The sequence below is a fragment of the Alosa alosa genome, chromosome 21, assembly GCF_017589495.1.
Source record: "Alosa alosa isolate M-15738 ecotype Scorff River chromosome 21, AALO_Geno_1.1, whole genome shotgun sequence".
In the NCBI taxonomy this organism is placed as follows: domain Eukaryota; kingdom Metazoa; phylum Chordata; class Actinopteri; order Clupeiformes; family Clupeidae; genus Alosa; species Alosa alosa.
Genome location: NC_063209.1, coordinates 15,403,946 through 15,424,245, shown reverse-complemented (window position 1 = coordinate 15,424,245; position 20,300 = coordinate 15,403,946). Strand labels below are relative to the sequence as shown.

The 20,300-nt window shown below is 45.9% G+C and overlaps 1 protein-coding gene across 1 annotated transcript in view; it reads left to right on the top strand.

Annotated features, from left to right (window-relative positions):
• ctdspl2b (CTD (carboxy-terminal domain, RNA polymerase II, polypeptide A) small phosphatase like 2b) overlaps positions 1–15,697 on the top strand; it is a 30,350-nt gene extending 14,653 nt beyond the window's left edge. Inside the window, 11 exon segments of the mRNA XM_048231772.1 lie at positions 3,347–3,473; positions 4,433–4,582; positions 5,900–6,160; positions 6,886–6,979; positions 7,275–7,386; positions 8,137–8,223; positions 8,712–8,774; positions 9,336–9,415; positions 10,499–10,625; positions 11,887–11,982; positions 12,260–15,697. Of these exon segments, the coding sequence (XP_048087729.1) occupies positions 3,347–3,473; positions 4,433–4,582; positions 5,900–6,160; positions 6,886–6,979; positions 7,275–7,386; positions 8,137–8,223; positions 8,712–8,774; positions 9,336–9,415; positions 10,499–10,625; positions 11,887–11,982; positions 12,260–12,325 (1,263 nt within the window). The 3' untranslated portion in view covers positions 12,326–15,697.
• The last annotated feature ends 4,603 nt before the right edge of the window (positions 15,698–20,300 follow it).

The window sequence follows — 20,300 nt, the reverse complement described above, 5'->3', positions numbered from 1 at the left end:
TTCATGGAACGTAATGTTCAATTGGCAAGCCTTGGCTGTCCCAGTAATGTTACATCACCTTGTGAGGCGTAACGTTTTCTCTGTAAGTCTTATATTCAAATTATATATTTTTTTATATATGACAGCCGTAGATGTATTCAGTTTATTCCTGCTTTATCCTTTTCCCCACTGGACACTACTTCCCTATGTAACTGATTTTAACCGAATATTGTCTTCGGTCTGTGTCAGCTTCAGTATGGATCATTACTCAGTGGTGTCCTGCGTGACAAGTTTATATATTGTTTAATATATCGATACTATGTATTTTACATTTCCTGTGTATTAGCCGCATTGTGTATAAACCGCAGAACAGTGTTTTATGCAAGTCAAAAAAACAAAACCACATTAATACCATATTAACTTGCCCTGTGTATTAACCTCATAGGTGAAGAAATTTAGCAAAACCTCATCCAAATCTATACGGTCTACTTTTCTAGAACAGACAGACTTACACACTGCCCACTCCCCAGCCTCTGGTCAGTCCTTAATTTAGCTTGCACCTCCAGATTTAAGATGTAAATTCAGAGTTTGTCAGGAGCTGGTGTCGTGTTCCACCCCCAGAACTGAGCGGCGGAATGCAGCCACTTGTCTGAGAAGGTTGGCGGCATTCTAATTTTAGCTGCGGGTTCTAGAGCGCTCGTCTGCATAATGGCACTAGGTAGCAAAGGCCTGAGCAAGCATGCAGCCAGCTGCCTGTGGACTTTGAAGCTGTGGAATAGCTGAGGTTGATTTTCTGTTTGGTAAACAGAGTTGAATAATGCCCGAGCCTCGGAGGTGACGTGTCTCATAGTAAGATGTCCAGTTTTGCCATAGCTATAGACCCTTTCAACAATAAAAACAAAAACAATGCTTGAACATTCTATTTGGTTCCCAATCTACTTCCTCTGCATTAAGATAACATATGGAATGTTAAAACGGAAGCCTTGAGGCGCCAACCATGATGCTGATAATGGAACTCCCTTGAAAGGGTCTATATGCCAGAGGCAAGACAATTAAAGGTGTTGCGTGTGATTTTGAATGTAGTTGATAATCCCTGCCTTCTGTGCTCCTCAAGCAGTGTTGATGAGCTGGAATAGAGTCCAAGCCTCTTTGCATTCCGGTTACAATGTCAGGAGAACCGTGTAAGAACATGAGCTTGAACGTGCAAACCACTATGGACAGCTAGAGTTTAGAGATTAGTGATCTGCAGGATTTGGCTCAGAAGAAAGTGTACTGGGTTTAGGATGGCGGACTGCACCTTTAAGGAGGCCCATCTGTGCCCCGGTGGAGCCTTGCAAACAGCGTAGTCCAGCACGGTCCAGCGTAGCGAGTAGCAGAGCAGCATGGTTTTAATCAACTCGGTGACAACACGGCATTAAGGGAAAGTTTACAGCAGAAGGCCGCCTTTTGTTCTTGCGTCGCTCGGCCTGATTGCATGGACGCATTCCAGCGAGTAGCTTCAGCCGCACCGTCTCATATCAGGCTGGCACACAACCCAGCCTGCTCTCTCTCCCTCTTCCTAACACACACACACACACACACACACACACACACACACACACACACACACACACACACACCGGAGATCTTAAATCCTCTGTAAATGGACACTAATGCAGTTGTTGCAGTAGTAGTAGTAGTAGTGGTGGAAACAGTAATGGCAGCTTAAGAGTTCATATTGACAACATCTCCAGGCGTTGCTTGGCACTGTACAACAGGATTGGGCTGCTGTGCTAACATTTTTTTATTATTTTTTTTATTTATTATCATCATTATTTATTGTTATAGTTAATTAATCTATCGATTTTATTTTCTCAATTGACAGATTGATGACTGTCAATTAAAATGACAGAAAATGATGACAACAATGCTGGTCAGTGTTTCCCAAAGCCCAAGATTATTTCCTCAAATGCCTTATGTTGTCCACACGGCAAAGACATTTTTGTTAAGTCATAGAGGACTACGTAAAGTTGGACATGTAAGTTGTAGAAAATGCAATCAGAGAATTTTGTGGTATTTTCTTTAAAAAAAAAAAAAAGACGATGAACCGATTACTAAAATAGTTGTAGGTTAATTTAATAGATTACGACCAATCAATGAATTGCTGCATCCCTAGTACAGAGTCAGTCTCAAATGTGATGGTAACAGAGGAATACTTGTGGGGCAGAGCTGTATTATTTTATAAGTCTGAATTCAATATTTATCCCTCCGTAGATTCATTCTATTTGACTCACTCATGGAGTCAGGGAGGCTCATTTAGTCTCTTTATTACCCATCTTGCTGGTGTAAAGCAGCCATTCAAAGACATAATGTGAATGCAGTTCACTGGAAGAAGTGAATGTGGAAATGCATAATATTAAACTAGCCTGGCTAGCGCCACCACTTCTCAATGAGACGTGGTCTGGGAACCAAACGTTCATTTTCTCGTATTTGAAAAAAATGCCCAGATCCGTTTATTGGGTGCCACGGATGTCTATCAAATGCGTCTGTGCATAGCTCATCATCGTCTTGCTTTCCCCGCTGTTCTGTGATTGGTTCCCTATCTCAGGCTAAAATTGCTCCATGGTCTCCAGGCTGCCTTAGCAGCGTGAATCAAATCGCGCGCAAGGCAGCATGGGAACACCCAGGCTAATATTAAACTATATATTGACTATAATTGTCAATACAAGGGGACATGGAGTATGTATATGACCTTGGGGAAAACACTTCCAGTTCTACTCACACACTTGATATGGATACTTTTAACTCATTGAATGCCAAGCTGTTTTCGGAAGCTTTGTCCTAGAGTGCCAGCAATCTTTTGTACAGCCACAGCACAGAGTTTTCGATCGTCATATATTTAATTTCCATTCATCACGGAGTTCCCAAAATCACATATAAGGTGTGTTAGAGTGTCTAGTTTCGTAATTCGTAAAAAAAGCTAAAAACGTAATATTAAGTTTTTGGCACTCAACGCATGGGAAGGAAAAACGTAATATTACGTTTTTGCACTCAATGAGTTAAGGGCCGTTGACACCAAGAATGTTAACTATAATAACTGAAAGTGTCCCCAACGAAATCGTTCATGTCATTGTTATAGTTAGGACATTATCATTCATATTAGCTAGTGTGATACTTTTTGTTGTTATCATTGTAGTTATCGTTCTTGATGTGAAAGGCACTTTGTTACACTACAGATAAAACATCTAGATTGTCGCCATTGTCAATGCAGTACTTATGGATGGCACTTTCTCTACCATCCTCCTTGCAGATGAGATGTTCTACGAGCACTAGCACTAAGCTATGTTCCAAGAGCTCTAAGGTTCTATTATGGGATTTTGTTCTGCAGGTCGAGCATGAGAACCCGGCCAAGAGAAGTCGCCTGAGCTGTGACCTCATCACGTCCACGCCGCAGACGGGCAACCTGCCAAAGAAGAGCATCACCAGGGTGCGAAGGAGAGGCTCCGTCAACGGAGGTGAGTCTCAGACCACACACACACACACACACATCCACATCCAATTAGACTTTTTTAGGGCCATTCTCCCCTGAGCAACTAGGGGTTCAGTGCCTTGCTCAAGGGCACAAAGGTGGAAGCTGGGAATTGAACCCACAATGTTTCATGTTAATGCATGCTAGCCTATCTCCTTAACCACTACGCTACTTGAAACTGTTGGGATAAAATTAAAGTTCCATCCATCTTAAAAGTCTAAGATCTCTAGAGTCTTTTTGCGTGGCTCTGTTAGTGACGGACTTCTCCCTGAAGGAAGCCTGAGGACTGTTAAACTCCATTTATCTGTGATTGAATAAATGGATCTGGAGCAACCACAGCTGCTGAACTCCCTCTCGTCTCTCTCTCGGGCTGGGTGCAGGGGTGGAGAGCTGCAGAGCACTGCTCAGCCGAGGCGAAACGACGAGGTGTAATGCTGAAGTGTGATGCGTTTCTCGTGGTCCAGCGGTCGCTTGGACACGTGCCAGTGGCCAGAGAGGGATGCTGGGTAGCATAAAGAGTCCAGTGTGCGTCTCGCCGTTTACGGCCGCTAACTCGCTTTATTCTGACGTCAATGGCAGCCTAGTGCCAAAAGGGCTTCCTTTCACGGCCGAGCAGATGCGCAGCGTCAGCGTTATACCGATAAAATATTATGGGCTGGATTGTTGAGTGTGTCAAGAAGACTGACGGAGGGAAGGCATCGACGAGGGAAGGCGTAGACATCCTCCGTCAAAAGACAATGAATGAATGATGCTTAATGGATCCTGAGGGAAATGCTGTGTTCATAAATGTACTCCTGCTCTAACTTTGCTAAGTGATGGTGAAAAGTGTGTGTGTGTGTGTGTGTGTGTGTGTGTGTGTGTGTGTGTGTGTGTGTGTGTGTGTGTGTGTGTGTGTGTGTGTGTGTGTGTGTGTGTGTGTGTGTGTGTGTGTGTGTGTACTTTCAGAAGCAACAAACCATGACACGAGTAAAGGCTCTAAGCCGAATGGGAAACTGGAGGAGGCGGGCGACACGGTCACCAGTCCGCCCCGCACCACCCTCCTGGACACCATCTTCTCCCCTGTCTTCAACTACTTCTCACCAGCAAACAAGAACGGTGAGTCCCACCACCCAGAGAGGGGGGGGGGGGGTGAAAAAGAGAGAGAGAGAATGAAAGAGATGGAGCATCACCTCATACCCTATTCAGTGTTTCCCACACTGGGGGGGGTTTATTAAGATCGTCTTGGTAGTGTATAGGTCTAATTGAGTGCCTGGAACCCTTGCAATTGTAACACAGTTGAAAGGCTGCTGATGTGTGGGTGCAATTTATAACGTTTTCTACATAGTTAAAATAAAGGTTCACTTACTTCTCCTTGGGACAAGCACTTTTGAATTTTGGAAAACACTTTTCCATTTACATCGGGATTTTGCAAACATTCAGTGTCAGAGTCAATAAAATGAGCCCTTCAACGAAATTGACAAGCAGCTGTAAGTAGGCTATGCTAAATTCGACATCCAAACAGTATTCTTACGTTACTAACGTTAGCTTTGAGATACTGCTTGATTTCATAACTTAACTTAGTTTAGTCTCTTCAATGTAGCCTAGTATGTTGTGATAAGACCTTAGCAGAATTCACTTCAATGCAGCAGTTTTGAACAAATTTATGCAGCATGGTCAATGATGCTAAGCTTGATTTAATAGCAATTTTGCCAGACGTCTTCTATGCAATGCTTCTTTGTGGCAACAACAATCCTTCAACAATCGTGAATATTTTGTTAAATGCACATGCAGAGGAGTGGCAGCGGGCTACGAGAGAGAGCGGGGCAGGGCAAGGAAAGGCTGTGTGCGTAAAAAGCGCAGCTCAACGGCAATGCAAGGATTTGGCCTTATATTTAGTTTAAATCAAATTAAATTAAACAAAGAATATTAATCTGTGGCGGCCGATTTTTATTTTGTGGCGCCCCGCCACAGATTAGTCAATGTATGGGGAAACACTGCTATTTCAGTGACGGGCAACAACCAAAAATGAACCGTAGCTACTTCGATAATGTACAATTATTCTGTGTACCTGTGTTTACCCCCTCTCACTGTTCTTTCCCTCCACCGCCTCCTCCTTCTATTCTCCCATCCTCCCTCTCCTCCTTCTTCCCTCTCCTCTCCTCTCTTTCCTCCCCCCCTCCTCTCACTCATCCTCCCCCTCTCCTCTCTCTCATTCTCCCCCCTCTCCTCTCCTCTCGCTCATCCTCCCCCCTCTCCTCTCCTCTCCTCTCCTCCCTCTCCTCTCGCTCCTCCTCCCCCCCTCTCCTCTCCTCTCCTCTCGCTCATCCTCCCCCCTCTCCTCTCCTCTCCTCTCCTCTCCTTTCCTCTCCTCTCCTCTCCCTCCTCCTCCCCCCTCTCCTCTCTCATCCTCCCCCCTCTCCTCTCCTCTCTCAGGCACGTCTGGCTCTGACTCCCCAGACCAGGCGGTGGAAGCGGAGGAGATCGTGAAGGCCCTGGACATGGAGCAGGGCTGAGACCCCACCAGCACCGCAAGCATACCTCCCCGAGGTCGTCCCGATCCTCTACCCCTCCCTCCCGCCCCGGCACCCGCCCCCGCCGCCCTGCATCCAACCCCCCTCCGGCCCCCACCCCCCGCAGACGAGCCCCCAGAGGAGGCCGAAATCGCCGTAGACACGGACTTGCCCCCCCTCACAGGTGAGAAGCCCCACAGTAGGGCAATTTCAGTCCTTGGGGAGCAATTGTGGCTTTTGTGAGTCCATGGGTGCATTCCGATCGCCTCGTAGTGGACTACAAAGTGTCAGAGTGTTCAGCCATGTTAAGTGATATTCCATTCAGTAGGGAGCGACTGTGTTTAGTCCAAAGTGAACTGCACAGTGTGTAGGGAGCTGGTGAACATAGCTACATCACTTCACTGGAAGTTAGATGGCACCCGGAGTTCTGTAGGTGGTCCAAAGCAGCCATATTTGCAGATAAACAACACTTGTTTGCCTTTTCTTATGCTTGGATTTTGTGTTAACAAGCTAGAAAGACCGTGGACATTCTTTAAAAAAAGCCGTTATTGTAATTCCAAAACACGTGAAATGTTGTGAGCCAACTATCTAACGAAAGCAAGCTAGCAAGCTAACTCTCCACTGTTTTGAATTAATGTGTTGGATCTCTACTTTTTCACTGTCCAATACTCAGGCTGCTAGTTTGACAAATGCACATCCTTGCCGCTGACAAGGAGCTACTCAGACCATGATGATCTATGGCACAGACTGAGCATGCTGGGTCTTAATACATCGTCTATCACCCTATTCCGACGCTAATCTCAATCTCCTCTCTTCCACATATTTTCTTTTCTCTTCCATCTCTCTTTTTTTCCTCCTTTCCTCCTTTTTTGACTCTTCCTCTCCCTCCCTCTCACTCTTCCCCTTCAGCCCCAGACACAGTCCCGGAGGTGGCCTACGTGGAGGTCCCTGCCACCGTCCCACCAGAGGCTTCCTATGAGGAGGACTGGGAGGTCTTTGACCCGTGAGTACACAGCAAGCCTGATGCGCGTACATGCAAACACACACACACACACTTTATTCATTCACACTGCTTGAGTAAATCATAAGAATTGGAGAATAACAGTAGATAACAAGTTGATCATGCTGATTTATATCTGTCCTTATAGTCCAGTGTATGTAGGAGTGCACCTTTGTCTGTATGTATTTGGTGTGTGAACAGACATCCCGTGCTTGTCTTTATGTGTATGTCTACAGCATGCATCACCTGTGTTTGTGTGTGTGTGTATCACACCTGTGTGTGCGTGTGTCCTCTGTAGGTATTTCTTCATTAAGCATGTGCCCCCTCTGACTGAGGAGCAACTGACGCGTAAGCCGGCTCTGCCTCTCAAGACCCGCAGCACTCCCGAGTTCTCCCTGGTGCTCGACTTGGTGAGGGAACCGGGGCCTTCACCTGGGCTGGGCTGGGACTGGTTGGATTGGTTCTGGGTGGTTGGGTTGGGTTGGGTCTGGTTGAGTTGGGTTGGGCCTGGTTGGGTTGATTTGTCCGCGGCCTGTACAACACTCTGGGGCCATGTAGTGCTGTGCTGTCTCCTTGAAGCTGTAATCTTCCCTTTCTCTCACTCTGCTCCTTCCTTTCTTCCCTCCATCCCTCCCTTCTTCCTTCCCTGTTTGGCTAATTCTGTTGTTTTGGACCTCCTCCCACAGCCAGTAAGTGTAAGGCTGTGTTATGCTCAACTTTATGAATGGGAAAGTAGCTCAGTCACTGTCCTCAGCCCCTGCGGAATTTAGATTTTTCACAACAGTCTTTGATCCGTCCTTGTATAAATAGCTGTTGTAGAAGTAATTTACGATGTCTCCCCTTTGAGTACTTCCTTTCCTCGTAATAATGACGTTCCTTCACTTTTTGCCTAGTTGACTCTGTGCCAGAGATACCCAGAATTATGACATGGGGCTAAATTTAAGCAGTGATGTCCTGGCAGACAGATTTATTACGGTGTGTGTGTGTGTGTGTAGATGTGACGTACGGTGTAGTTATGTGGTGGGTGGGAGTGTAAAATACATGTGTATTCTGTCAGAGCTTAGCAAACAGGCATTCATTCAAGTATGCCTGTTCCTAGATATAACATGGAGGTGTGTGTGTGTAACATACTGTGTTTTTGCCCCTTGTTTTCTCTGCAGGATGAGACGCTAGTACATTGTAGCCTAAACGAGCTGGAAGACGCAGCACTTACCTTCCCTGTCCTCTTCCAAGACGTTATATACCAGGTACACACACACACACACACACACACACACACACACACACACACACACACACACACACAATGTAAACTTCTCGCTCAGGCTGGGCACACATTCCTCTTGTGGCCACTAGAGGGTGATGGCACTGCATGAACTCCCCATCCCATCCCTCTGGATGACCTTGAGCTCATCTCCGTTACTCCCATTGGTAATTCATCAATGGTCATCATAGTTCAGACTATTGAGATTGATACGGCTAAGCATTTAGATTGCCTGATAAGGACTGTAGCCAATAACAGTGGCTATTCTTGGAAGTCCCTCCTGGTGACATCTGTGCAGAAATTACAAAGCGGATCTGCTTCGGAGAATAAATGTGAGTTCTCTGTGGTGTGAACGTGTCCTCAGGGTGTACAGGGCTAGAGTTCTAGGAATGTGGAATCTGGAGGAGAAAGAGTGGACGGTGCTGTTGAGGAGACGTTGAGGTGTGTGTGTTTTGTGTTGTCTGATCACAGGTGTATGTGCGGTTGAGGCCGTTCTTTCGGGAGTTCCTGGAGAGGATGTCACAGATTTATGAGGTGAGGTTTCCTCTCACTGCCTTTACTCACTCCACAACGCCCTTTGCTTGTTTGTTTGTTTCGTTTGTTTCATCTTTTTGTTTGACTGATTTTTGTTTTGTATGTGTTGCACATTTTTGTATTGTATTGTCTTGGGGCTTAACGTTCTCAGGCACTGTGCATGGGCCAGGCTGTATAAGATTTGAAAATGATTAAATGCAAACAGCTTTGATACGTTCTCAAACCTTCAGGCACAGAAAGGTTCCTTTCCTCTAAGCCCTGCATCTGAAGTATAAGTATTTATACTCTTTTGATCCTGTGAGGGAAATTTGGTCTCTGCATTTAACCCAATCCGTGAATTAGTGAAACACACACAGCACACAGTGAACACACAGTGAGGTGAAGCACACACTAATCGCTGCGCAGTGAGCTGCCTGCTACAACAGCAGTGCTCGGGGAGCAGTGAGGGGTTAGGTGCCTTGCTCAAGGGCACTTCAGCTGTGGCCACTACTGCCCCAAAGTATCTTATCCCTGTATCATCCCATATGTGCCAATTATTCATGTGCGTTCTGTCTCCCGTAGATCATCCTCTTCACAGCCTCTAAGAAGGTGTACGCAGACAAGCTGCTCAACATCCTCGACCCCAAGAAACAGCTGGTTAGGTTAGTAGTTCTCCTCTCCTCTCTTCTCCTCCAGATGCCGACCTCCACAGGGGGTCAAACGCTCCCCACCACCCAGGCCCCTTGCTGCCGCCTTGTCACTCAGCAAGTCCTGACTAAACTGCGAGGTTTTTTCAGATGGCATTGACCCGATCCTGGACCGTGTGTGTCAGTCAGTCTCAGGGTAACCTGAACCTGCCCCACCTTTGGCCTTTTATGTTCCTGCTACAGGGGATGATGTTACAGTCCAGAGTGTGAGAATGATAAGTGTGTGTGTGTGTGTGTGTGTGTGAGAGAGAGTAGGATCCTCATGACGGGTCCATGTGTTTTCAGGGTGTCCTGCTCCATGCTCTGTGTGAATTATTCATCTCCTTCCTAAGATTTGTGCTGATTGATTGTGTTTCTCCATGTTTCCCTCCTCTGTCTCGTCCTCTCCTAAGCTCTTTTTTTGTGGTTTTATTGATCCTCTAATGAGGCCTATCTCAGTCAATACATATGGACTGCCTGTGCACATATTTGTATAAGGATGTATAGAATAAACTGATCCGTGGTGCCATTGTGAGGAGTTGATATTAATGATTGAAGGTAAATTACTAATCATTTCCCCAAAAGAACAGAAACAGTTATGTTATTTTAGTGTATGCAGTAGAGCTGGCAGTGAGAGAGTAATAATCCAGTTGCCTCATTTTAACTGAACAACACCTTGAAAAAAATCTGCTGAACCTGACAGGACTGGATCGCAATAATAAAGTAATTCAATGCCATTCTGCTGAACCTGACCGCAGGACTGAATTGCAATTAGTGAAGTAATTCAGTGCCATTCCGCTGCTGTTCATTCCCAGTCCTCAGTTCTCTTTCCCTCTTGGTTGTTGCTGTAGATTCAGATTGTCCCTTCCCCAGTGTTTCATTTATTCATCTCTCTCTCTCTCTCTCTTTCTCTCTCTCTCTCTTTCTCTCTCTTTCTCTCTCTTTCTCTCTCTCTCTCTCTCTCTTTCTCTCTTTCTCTCTTCTCTCTCTCTCTCTCTCTCTCTCTCTCTCTCTCTCTCTCTCTCTCTCTCTCTCTCTCTCTCTCTCTCGTCCTGGCAGGCACAGGTTGTTTCGGGAGCACTGTGTGTGCGTGCAGGGGAACTACATCAAAGACCTGAACATCCTTGGGAGGGACCTGTCCAAGACCATCATCATCGATAACTCCCCGCAGGCCTTCGCTTACCAGGTGACCAAGCAGACTCAAACTTGGCTCCACAAATCGCTTCTCTCTCTCTCCTCCCGCCCATTCCTTTTGTGCACCCAAAAAGCGTTAATGTGACTTGTGTTGCGTTATAAACTTTCCTGGCGTTTATTGTAAATGGGGCCGATTTTAAAAGTTTCCATAAGCTATACATCTCCTTGTCCTACTCGTTTGGCAACTTACACACATTATACTGTGTAGTAGCCCTAAGCTTAGATTCATCTAGCCTTATGACACATCTCGATGGCCAAAATTGCTTCAAATTAATTGTGCTATTAATCTTTAATCTGCTAAAATGTAATTGTATTGATGTGTTTAGGTGGATGGTGAGGTGGCTAATAAGAAGATTATCAGGCAGTCAGTAGTCGATATTATTCCACTGCTTGGTCGAAATTCCCATTGTCCTGCGTAATTTAGAACAACCATTAACATATGAAGTGGATTTTGTCCGTATCACACTTGTATATTAATTCGCCGAACTCGTTGTGCAGTTTAAATGAACTGTCACGTTGCATCCAAGCTGTAAAATTCAGACGTTCAGAACATAGCAACATTTAGCATATGACGGAGGTGGCTTTTAGCTAGTTGGATGGCAGTAGGCTAAGTAAAATAGCGATGTTTTAAAGCTAAAGTTAATCAGAATCCTGGGATATGCCCGCTTGATAACGGGAGAGATAGAACTAACGACTGGCCTTTGGCCGTAGCAACCATCCATTTAGAACTAGTAACGGTAGTTTGTCCTCCAAGTAGAGAAATTAGTTGATATGTGTCTGAAAAAAGTATTTCTACAAACAAGACAGTTTTAGCGATTTAAAACGTTTAAATTATAACAGGAAATTAACACACAGCAAGTGGCGACAGTGGAATAAGCGGGATAATGGACTCCAAGGTGGTCTGTTCAAAGAAATGAATGCACTTCCTCTGCTTCCTTTCAGGGCCGTTTTACAACCTCGACCGTGCATTCATTTCTGTTAACAGACCACCGTGTCATCCATTTACCCTTACTAAATGCCTGCAGGTTATGGGAGGTTCAGCCTGTTAGGTCTATTCTGCAGTAGCAGCTGACTGTACATTATGTATGGTTATTTAGAATCCATCTAATCCAGTTAATAAAAACAAGTGTGGTATTTGTATTTACTATCTTTAGAAATAGGCAAAAGCATGCATTACTGTGTTTTGTCTTGTTTCTCAATCTGTTTGTGTGTGTGTGTGTTTGTGTGTCTGTGTGTGTCTGCACTCCCAACAGCTGTCTAATGGCATCCCAATCGAGAGTTGGTTCATGGACAGAAATGACTGCGAGCTTCAGAAGTTGGTCCCTTTCTTGGAGAAACTAGTTGAGCTGGTGAGTGTACTCAAGTGTGGCTTTCCACACACAGAAGCCAAAAAAATAGCTTACCCTGTTTTTTAATGTCCCAAAAGCCACATTTTATGTCTGTTTGGTATTTTATTGAATATGCACATCCTGTGAGTTCCCTGTTAATAAAACATGCATCTCTCTCTCTCTCTCTCTCTCTCTCTCTCTCTCTCTCTCCTCTCTCTCTCCCCTCTCTCTCCCTCCTTCTTCTCACCCCTAACCTCCATGTGTTTCCTCTCTCTCCTTCCGTGGTGTTTTGGAGCAGAATGAGGATGTACGACCCCACGTAAGGGAGCGATTCCGTCTCCACGACCTGCTCCCACCGGACTAAAACCCCTGCCTCTAACGGACCCTCTCTGACGGACACGAAGTAATAAACACAAACAAACAACTCTAACCACAACAGACCTGTACAAAGGAAACAAACATAAAAAAAAAAAAAAGCAAACCGATTCTGGATTCCGACCACAGCGTTGCCGTTGCTGTTGAAATTTTACTGTTTTTTAATTTTTTTTTGTAGTCCCTCATTTGTTTTTAAAACAGAACGCATTTGAAAGTAACAAAAAGAGAATTTTGTGTCAACACGCTGTTAACTTAGTGACTTGATTGATTGATTGATGGGGTTACACCCCTCCCACTTTCCTCCCATTGACCTGTATAAATGCAGTCAGTCAGAGGAAGGAAAACTCATTTTCCCACAATCCCCTTCACCCCATCAGAGGTTTGGATGAAGTGAATGTGTAAAGGTCTGGAGGGAGAGCTGGAGGAGAAGAACGTGGACGCCGCCTCTTCTCTCCCAAGCTCTTCTCCTCGCATGGCCTGCCATGCCTCTCCAGCAACACCCCACTTTCAACAGGAATGGCCAGTACTGCAAAGGAACACCTATGTGTGTGTGTGTGTGTGTGTGTGTATATGAGTGTGTGTGAGAGAGAGTAGTATGTGTGTGAGTGAGAAAAAGCGAGAGAGAAAGTGAAAACAGCCTTTATTCTTGTAATGGTTCTGTTGATAGTAATTTGAAACTGCCCCCCTCCCCCCAGCATCGTATAATGCATTCCTGTAACTGTTTCATTTACATGTATGGTATTCTTGTGTCCTGGTCAGTGTTGAAGCTCCATGTATTCTAGCGTCGTTGTTTTCCTTCCATCTGTTAGCCTACAGTGTGTCTGCTGATGGTTGCACAAGAGGACTCTGTCTTTCTTTTAAGAGAAAAGAATGAGAGACTTAACATTAACAGAGAGCTGTGCTTGTCTGGCTCTGAAGTAGCAAATTTGTTGACAGGGTTAAAGATTGTATGTGTTTAAACCATCCCATTATTATATTATTATTATTATTATTATTATTATTATTATTATATATATATATATATAATTTTTTTTTTAACAACGAATGAAGTCAAATTTATAAAATTGATTTTGTTAGTTAATTGTGAACAGAACGACCTCTGAGGTTTTTCCTTCTTGTATATTAACCCTCCCTTAAATCTCCACTAAAGAGATTAATGAATTGCCCGGCCATTTGGCCAAGTCATCTTTTCTGATCTTGTTGATGTAATTGTAACGATAGTAATAATGGCAGTGATGTGTAGAGGTGATGGTGTAAAAATGGCTCAACGGTTGTTAGTCCTCCTGAATGTGGTCCTTGGACTTGGCCCAGTGTGTGATAGATCTCTACCAGGCAGGCTGCACCAGACAGGGAGCTGAGGTGTTCCACTGTAATCAGTGGAAACTGGCTACACCAGACGTGACGACAGCACGGAAAGCGCTCCAGCGAACGGAGCGGTTCACTTGTGCACCCGGTGTAATCCGGCTGTAGGCATATGAAAGGGAGATCTGACTGGCCCACCCCCATAGTTTTGCAGCAGAAGGAGGTGTATAAATCCGCTGAACACCTATGTAGCACACCTTTCCCTTTTCTCTCCCACATCCTCTCTCTCCCTCCTCTTGCTCATCCGGTTTCCTCTCTTTCACTGTCGTTCTCCATGTCTGGTTCTGTCTCTCCCAGTCTGTTCCTCTCTCCCCTTCGCCATCACCACAGCCTCACTCGCGGGGTGTGCTACGAAGTGAGGTGGCCGGCTTATCTCTGATCTCTAAAAAACCAAAAACACTGGATTGATAGTAGCCATGGTTTCAAAAGTGAAGTGTTTTTTAAGTTACCTTGATATGATATATATATATACACACACACACACACACACACACACACACACACACATATACACCCCAGTGGTTACACCTGAAGTTACCTGGATAAGCAGGTAACCTCGTTTCGTAGCGCAGCCCTCTGGTGTTAAATGGTTGGGAGTATTCTGGTCCCTCCAAAGGGCGTCGGACCTTGTATGTAGCCGAACACATCGCAAGAGCGACTTGCTTGAGTGGTCAAAACTAGATCACCGTGGTCAAACTCATGACGGCGGTTTAAAAGCTGCCTCTCGTAGTTCTGTTTTTATTTTATTTTTGTATTTTTTTTTAATGGATCTTATTCTGTGGACTTACATGTTAATGTTAAATGCCTTGGTTTATACAAAAAAAATAATGCAGTTGAAAGTATTGTGCTAAGCATCTTCTTGATTGAATGTGCGACTCTGGTCAACTTTGTGGGTCTGAGGGAGAGAAAACGGTTAAACACACATGTTAAGGAGGCGGGAAAAAAAGACCACTTTATATGAGGTTTCCACTCCTGACCCCCTCACCATCTCCAGGGCCATGGACACTTTATGGCAAACAGACCTTTGTCCTTTGTACAAAGAGGGGGAAAAAGAAAAACAGATGTGTACCTGTTGTAGCTTCTCTCTCTCTCTCTCTCTCTCTCTCTCTCTCTCTCTCTCTCTCTCTCTCTCTCTCTCTCTCTCTCTCTCTCTCTCTCTCTCTCTCTCTCTCTCTCTGTCTCTCTGTCTGTCTCGCTCTCTCTCTTCGCACTGCCTTGCCTGTGTGTGTAGTGATGGGCCTTACGCTCGTCTCCTCCGCCTGTTCTGAGTAGAATCATGTTCATGGTGCCATTCTAGTCCTCCTCCTCTTTGGCGGCTCACAGCCCACCGTCTCCTGTGTCTCCAAGAGCCCTGGCCTACATTGTTGGGAGGATTTGCTCAGGCGTTGAGGGAGTGGACAGAGTTGTTAGGGCAGCTGTCCCTTACACCATGTATGTCCCCTCATGGACAAAGATGAACTTGTTACATGTATGTTTTTATCTTGTCATATTAACTTTATATATATTTTAATTTTCCTTTTATTTTTTTGTAACTTGTATCTGTAAAGTTGGTTAAAAATGCATACTAGCAGAGGGTGGACGTCTATGGAACTTCCACGACTAGTTTGGGTATTCCAGGGTTCCAGAACACCGTTGCTGAGCAACGGCAGGAGTGGTCCCCTGGATCTACCTCCTGCCTCGGCCAAAGCAAAGCCCTCACTGAGTCAGAAGATCAACAGACAGCTCGGTCCCAAGGATCCCGGTTTGGAATGCAGGCTTCCCCTCCATTCTTTCATGTGTAAAGACTGCAAAAAAACCTTCACTGCGCCATACATGGAAAGCTATGTTGTCCATGTGGGGGGGGGGGGGGGGGGAGAGAAAGAGAGACAAAAACTACACAGGACTGGCTCCACCATCAGCCCTGACCACCCAGTATCCTCTTCTGCGAGGACGTTGGGCAACTAATAATGATCATGACGAGATTATGCAAATGTGTGAGAGCCAAGCCCTGTAGCCAGCATCCCCCAATTCTAAATTGTCCCCCAAAATAGGAGAAGATATGGGTGCAACTCACCCCTACTAAAACCCAGGCACTTTTCTTACCAAGAGAGCTTATTTTGTACAATTGTCTAAGCAGTAGCAGAGTAATGCTTAAAAAAATATATAGAAGAAAGTGGTGTTGGAGGGATTTGAACATGTACAACCAGTTCATTTTATGTGCATTACCATTTTTATTGTACAATGGAGTTATATTGTACGAAAATACATACAGCTTCATGTAAGAAAAAAATCCTTAAAATAAGGAAAACTTTTTGTATTTTTGATTTCAAAAGGCATGTCATATCTACTTTTTAAATGTATTAATGAAGATTTAACTTTACAAGAGATGGAGTGTTTTTTTGTTTGTTTTTTTCTTACTGTATTGTCTGTGTATGGACGTTTAGTTAGGGCACTGTTGTAGAGGACAAATCTTTAGCATGTAGAAAAACATAAGCCTGTTTTGTGGGAAAGTCCTTCATTAAATTTTAATCCTGGCACTTTTTCTGCAGAAAAAAGAACGGTTTCAGAATTGATTTATTTCCTGTGTTCTTTTGAAATGTTTGTAGGGCCTAGTGAGTTTGGTGAGTCATATTTAGTTTGGGAACATTTTAGCACATAGTTTCTGTAGGCTAGGTCTACATTATTTCTGGGGTTGACAGTGGAAGTAGTGCATGTTCTGTACAATGTTGAACACATAAAAAAGGCCTAATTAAGAATTAACTGGTTTTGTCAGGAGGATTATGTTTGTTTACGAATATTATTCACATTGAAGTATAACTCCAATGCATAACACAAATGGACCAATGGTCGTCTGCGTCTCCATACACGAATCTAGGTGCGTAAACGTGTCTAGTGTTTGCCTTAGCGCACAGCGCCTCAATCATCTTTGCCAGATGTGGACCTTCGCTTTAGTTCTTGCAAGAATATGCTCTTTTCCGCTCTCTTTGTTCAACCTCCTTAAATATCATTGGTTGACTAGAAGCAGGTGTCAGTTACCAGCAACGTTTGGAGTGCCGACGGTCAACACAGTATTAAATTTTCATTCCGTCGCCCGGCCACCTTAGGGTAGAAATCCGTTCGTTGTAGTTCACAGCCAATCCTTCGCACCTCGTTTCTAGTGTTGTCCTTTAATTAGGTCTTCTCCCAGGGTAGAGTGTCAAGCGGACACGGGAGCCGTGATAGATACGACAGGGCGGTGGAAATGTCCACCTTTTGGTGTAAGAGCAGTCACCCATCTCTTCAATGGGCACGAGAAGTCCATTTGATTGGTGGCTCTGCAGGTAAGCCACTATTAGCAGGTTCCAAAGAATGGAGTAAAGGGTATCTATGTATTCAGTATTGTTTTTTACTGAAGTAACTACACATTTCCTGCAAAGCATGTTTGGAAAGCATAGTGTTAAAAATTCAGCTTATCCGGATATTTTGAAAGTGTTGTACTCTTCTGGACAACCACCGAGAATTTAGCAGTGTCGGGAGTTTCCAACTGGCAAGATGCGCCTGAGTAATTTGACAGTCGTCACCTTATGCATCTTAGGTAAGCGTTTCGTTCTGTATTTAGTTTTAATAAACATTCTTTAACTTAAGATGTAAAGTTTATTTATTTGATTTTGTTTTCATTTGTAGGGGTCGTGCGCTGTGATAACATGCGCCGCTCAAACTCAGGAACACGCACCATAAAAAGAAAAGTGGACACACGGTCAGAAAGTGATAAACAGTTTGAAGAGACTCTAGGAAATTTACTAAAGGAAATGCTTGATTTATCCGGTGGAAATGGTGATCAAGAATACACTGCAAGAGGAGTACCCTCCGATTTATTCAAAGCCGAAACCACCGGGACCGGTGACGCGCGCTCCGCGCCTGGGCAAAGTAGCTACAGCATCTATTTCGATATCTTAAGTAACATTTTTGCCATCTCGCAACCTCTTCTGAGAGAAAGATTCCTGAACGAGTTACCTGGTAGTCTGGTATGTATCTTATCTGAGAGAACAGACTGCGGCCTTGAGGCCGAATTGACACGGATAGTAATCAGTGCGTCACAGGGACCACTGCGCTCGTTCGTGGCTTCAGCTCGAAGTCAAACGTGTCCACTATCGAAATCCATTTCAAGTACCAGATTTTTTTCATCGTACCTTCAAGTCGAAGACGCTACACTCAATCAGATTAATGCATTTGAGGACATGCTGGTCACTGCTTTGCTCAATATTCCCTTAAATGCAACTAATAACTTTATTTCGTCATGGAACAAGTTAATTGATCTGACCATACCATCTATAGTTTCTTATGTCTCTGGCTTCATGGTGACGTTTCTACAAACACCGATGGATTTTATAAAAATTGCTTTGCAACTGGGTATCGAAATCCCGGCCTTGGACCAAAGAGTGCAGTGTCACCAAGGTGCTTTTTTCATATTATATTATCAGAATATATAATTTAAGAAATAATCATTATAGCCAGTGTTCATTTGTTGTATAAATCAGATGACCGTTGTCTCTAAGTAACTTTTATCTTCTCTGTACATAGGTGATTTAAAACAGCTCCTGATGTGGTAAGCTAAAAACATAAATAATTTTTCTTTTGTCTTGCTACAGCCTGCGATTTGTATAACAGCCGAATATTTGCTGTCTTATAAATTAATATGTATTACAGTTTATACAATATGTATAAAATTATTATTATTTTTTTACAGCATGGAAGTGTTTACTATAGTGTGTAAACTGAGAGACTGTAAACTAAGTGTTCCCTAATGTGTTCTCCTCAGGGGTATGATGCACAATCTGAACTGGTCTTTCGGGGAGTCCCTCCTGGACATGCTCTTTGTCCCTGAGCTCCCGCTGTGTGGCTACCCAGGAGCGGAGTGCGAGCTGGGCCCACAGCAGGTCAGCCGCAGCGCGCCCGCCAACGCAAATGCCTCCGAGCCCCTCCTGAGCTGTGAGCGCACCAAGCTGGCCCCCTTGAACGCTACGCTGTGTGCGGAGCTGCCGCAGACGCCCCCCTCCACGCTGTCATCCCTCTGCAGGGCACTGAGCTGGCTCTCCCCCCAGCAGGTCAGGCAGGTGTGGAGGAACAGCTGCCACACCGTCCGCACCCTGCTGGATCCCTTCCTGGATGAAGCCGCCTGCAGCCAGCAGGCCCTGAGCCCAGAAGACACGCTGGGGACGCAGGAGGAGTCCTCCTCTTCCTCCTCCTCCTCCTCCTCCTCCAGCAACACCACCACCACCACCACCACACTCCGGCGCGTGGCCCGGTCCTACCGCAGTCTCAAAGAGCTCTTGTGCGTGTACGAGAACTGGACCGCATCTGGCGCTGTGGACCCGAGCGTGGTGTCCCTGTGCGCCGAGAACTTCCAGGAGGAGTTTGTGCCGCGCGTCTGCAACAACGTCCAGGTGTTTAGCGTCCTCCTGGCCGACGCCACAAACACCTGGCTGTGGCGCTACTGCTTCAACAACTCGCGGGACTTCATGGTCAGCCGACACTGCGCCTACGACACCTGGGGTCCCGAGAGCGTCCAGCCGGCCATGGTGACCCTCTGCTGGACCTTCGAGCACGACCAGTTCAAGGCCCTGCTGTGCGGTTTCAGCCTGGACTTCTTCAATCTGATCTTCTCCAACCCAGAGAACACCTGGCTGAGGCCCAACTGCACACAGCAGCCGGAGGAGGTGGACCTGGTGTCCCTGGTGGCCGAGGCGTGCCAGTACGGGCAGTGGGACGTCGAGGCCCAGGTCACCGCCGAAAAGCTCTCCGTCTGCATTCAGAATGACGAGCTCGTCTTCCGGCTGCGCGTGTGCGGCAACGCCACCTTTCTCGCCGAGCTGCTGAAAGACGCTGTCTACAGGTGGGTGAGGGACTTCTGCGACACTGCGCCCCCACCGATGCCGCCCACGCCGATGCCGCCCACAGATCCGCAGATCGACATCCTGCAGTGGTGCAACTACACCCAGTGGGACCACATCCCCATCGACCCGTCTGTGGTGGGCCTGTGTTGGCAGATGGACCAGCTGGGCTTCCAGAAGAACGTCTGCTGCAACCTGGACCTGTTTGAGCATCTGACCCTCGACCCGCTCAACGAGTGGCTCACGTCTGTGTGCGTCGACGTGAAGGAGCGGGTCGACGTTGTCGCCCAGACGTGTCGCTACTCCGACTGGAAACACGCCATCATTGTCGATATGACCGACCTGGCTCTCTGCGCCGACCAGGACCCGGAGAACTTCACGCGGAACGTCTGCTCTGACCAGGTGGTCCTGCAGAACCTCTTAGCCAATCTGGACAATACCTGGCTGCTCCAGCATTGTGCCAACCACAGCGCGGCCGTCGACCCGGCGCGCCACTGCCAGTACGCCAGCTGGACGGTGGTGCTGCCCGACCCCTTCTTCCTGGCTTTCTGCTGGGACTACGACCAGGTCAACTTCGTGGCGTCTGTCTGCTCAAACCCACCCGTTCTCTCCCTCCTCAGTCAGGAGAGTTCCAGTGCGTGGGTGGGCACCCTGTGCGCCACCTATGCCAATTACACCACCACCACCACCACTGCAACTACCACAGCAACCACCACCACCACCAAAACCCCCTCCTCCCCACCACCACCACCA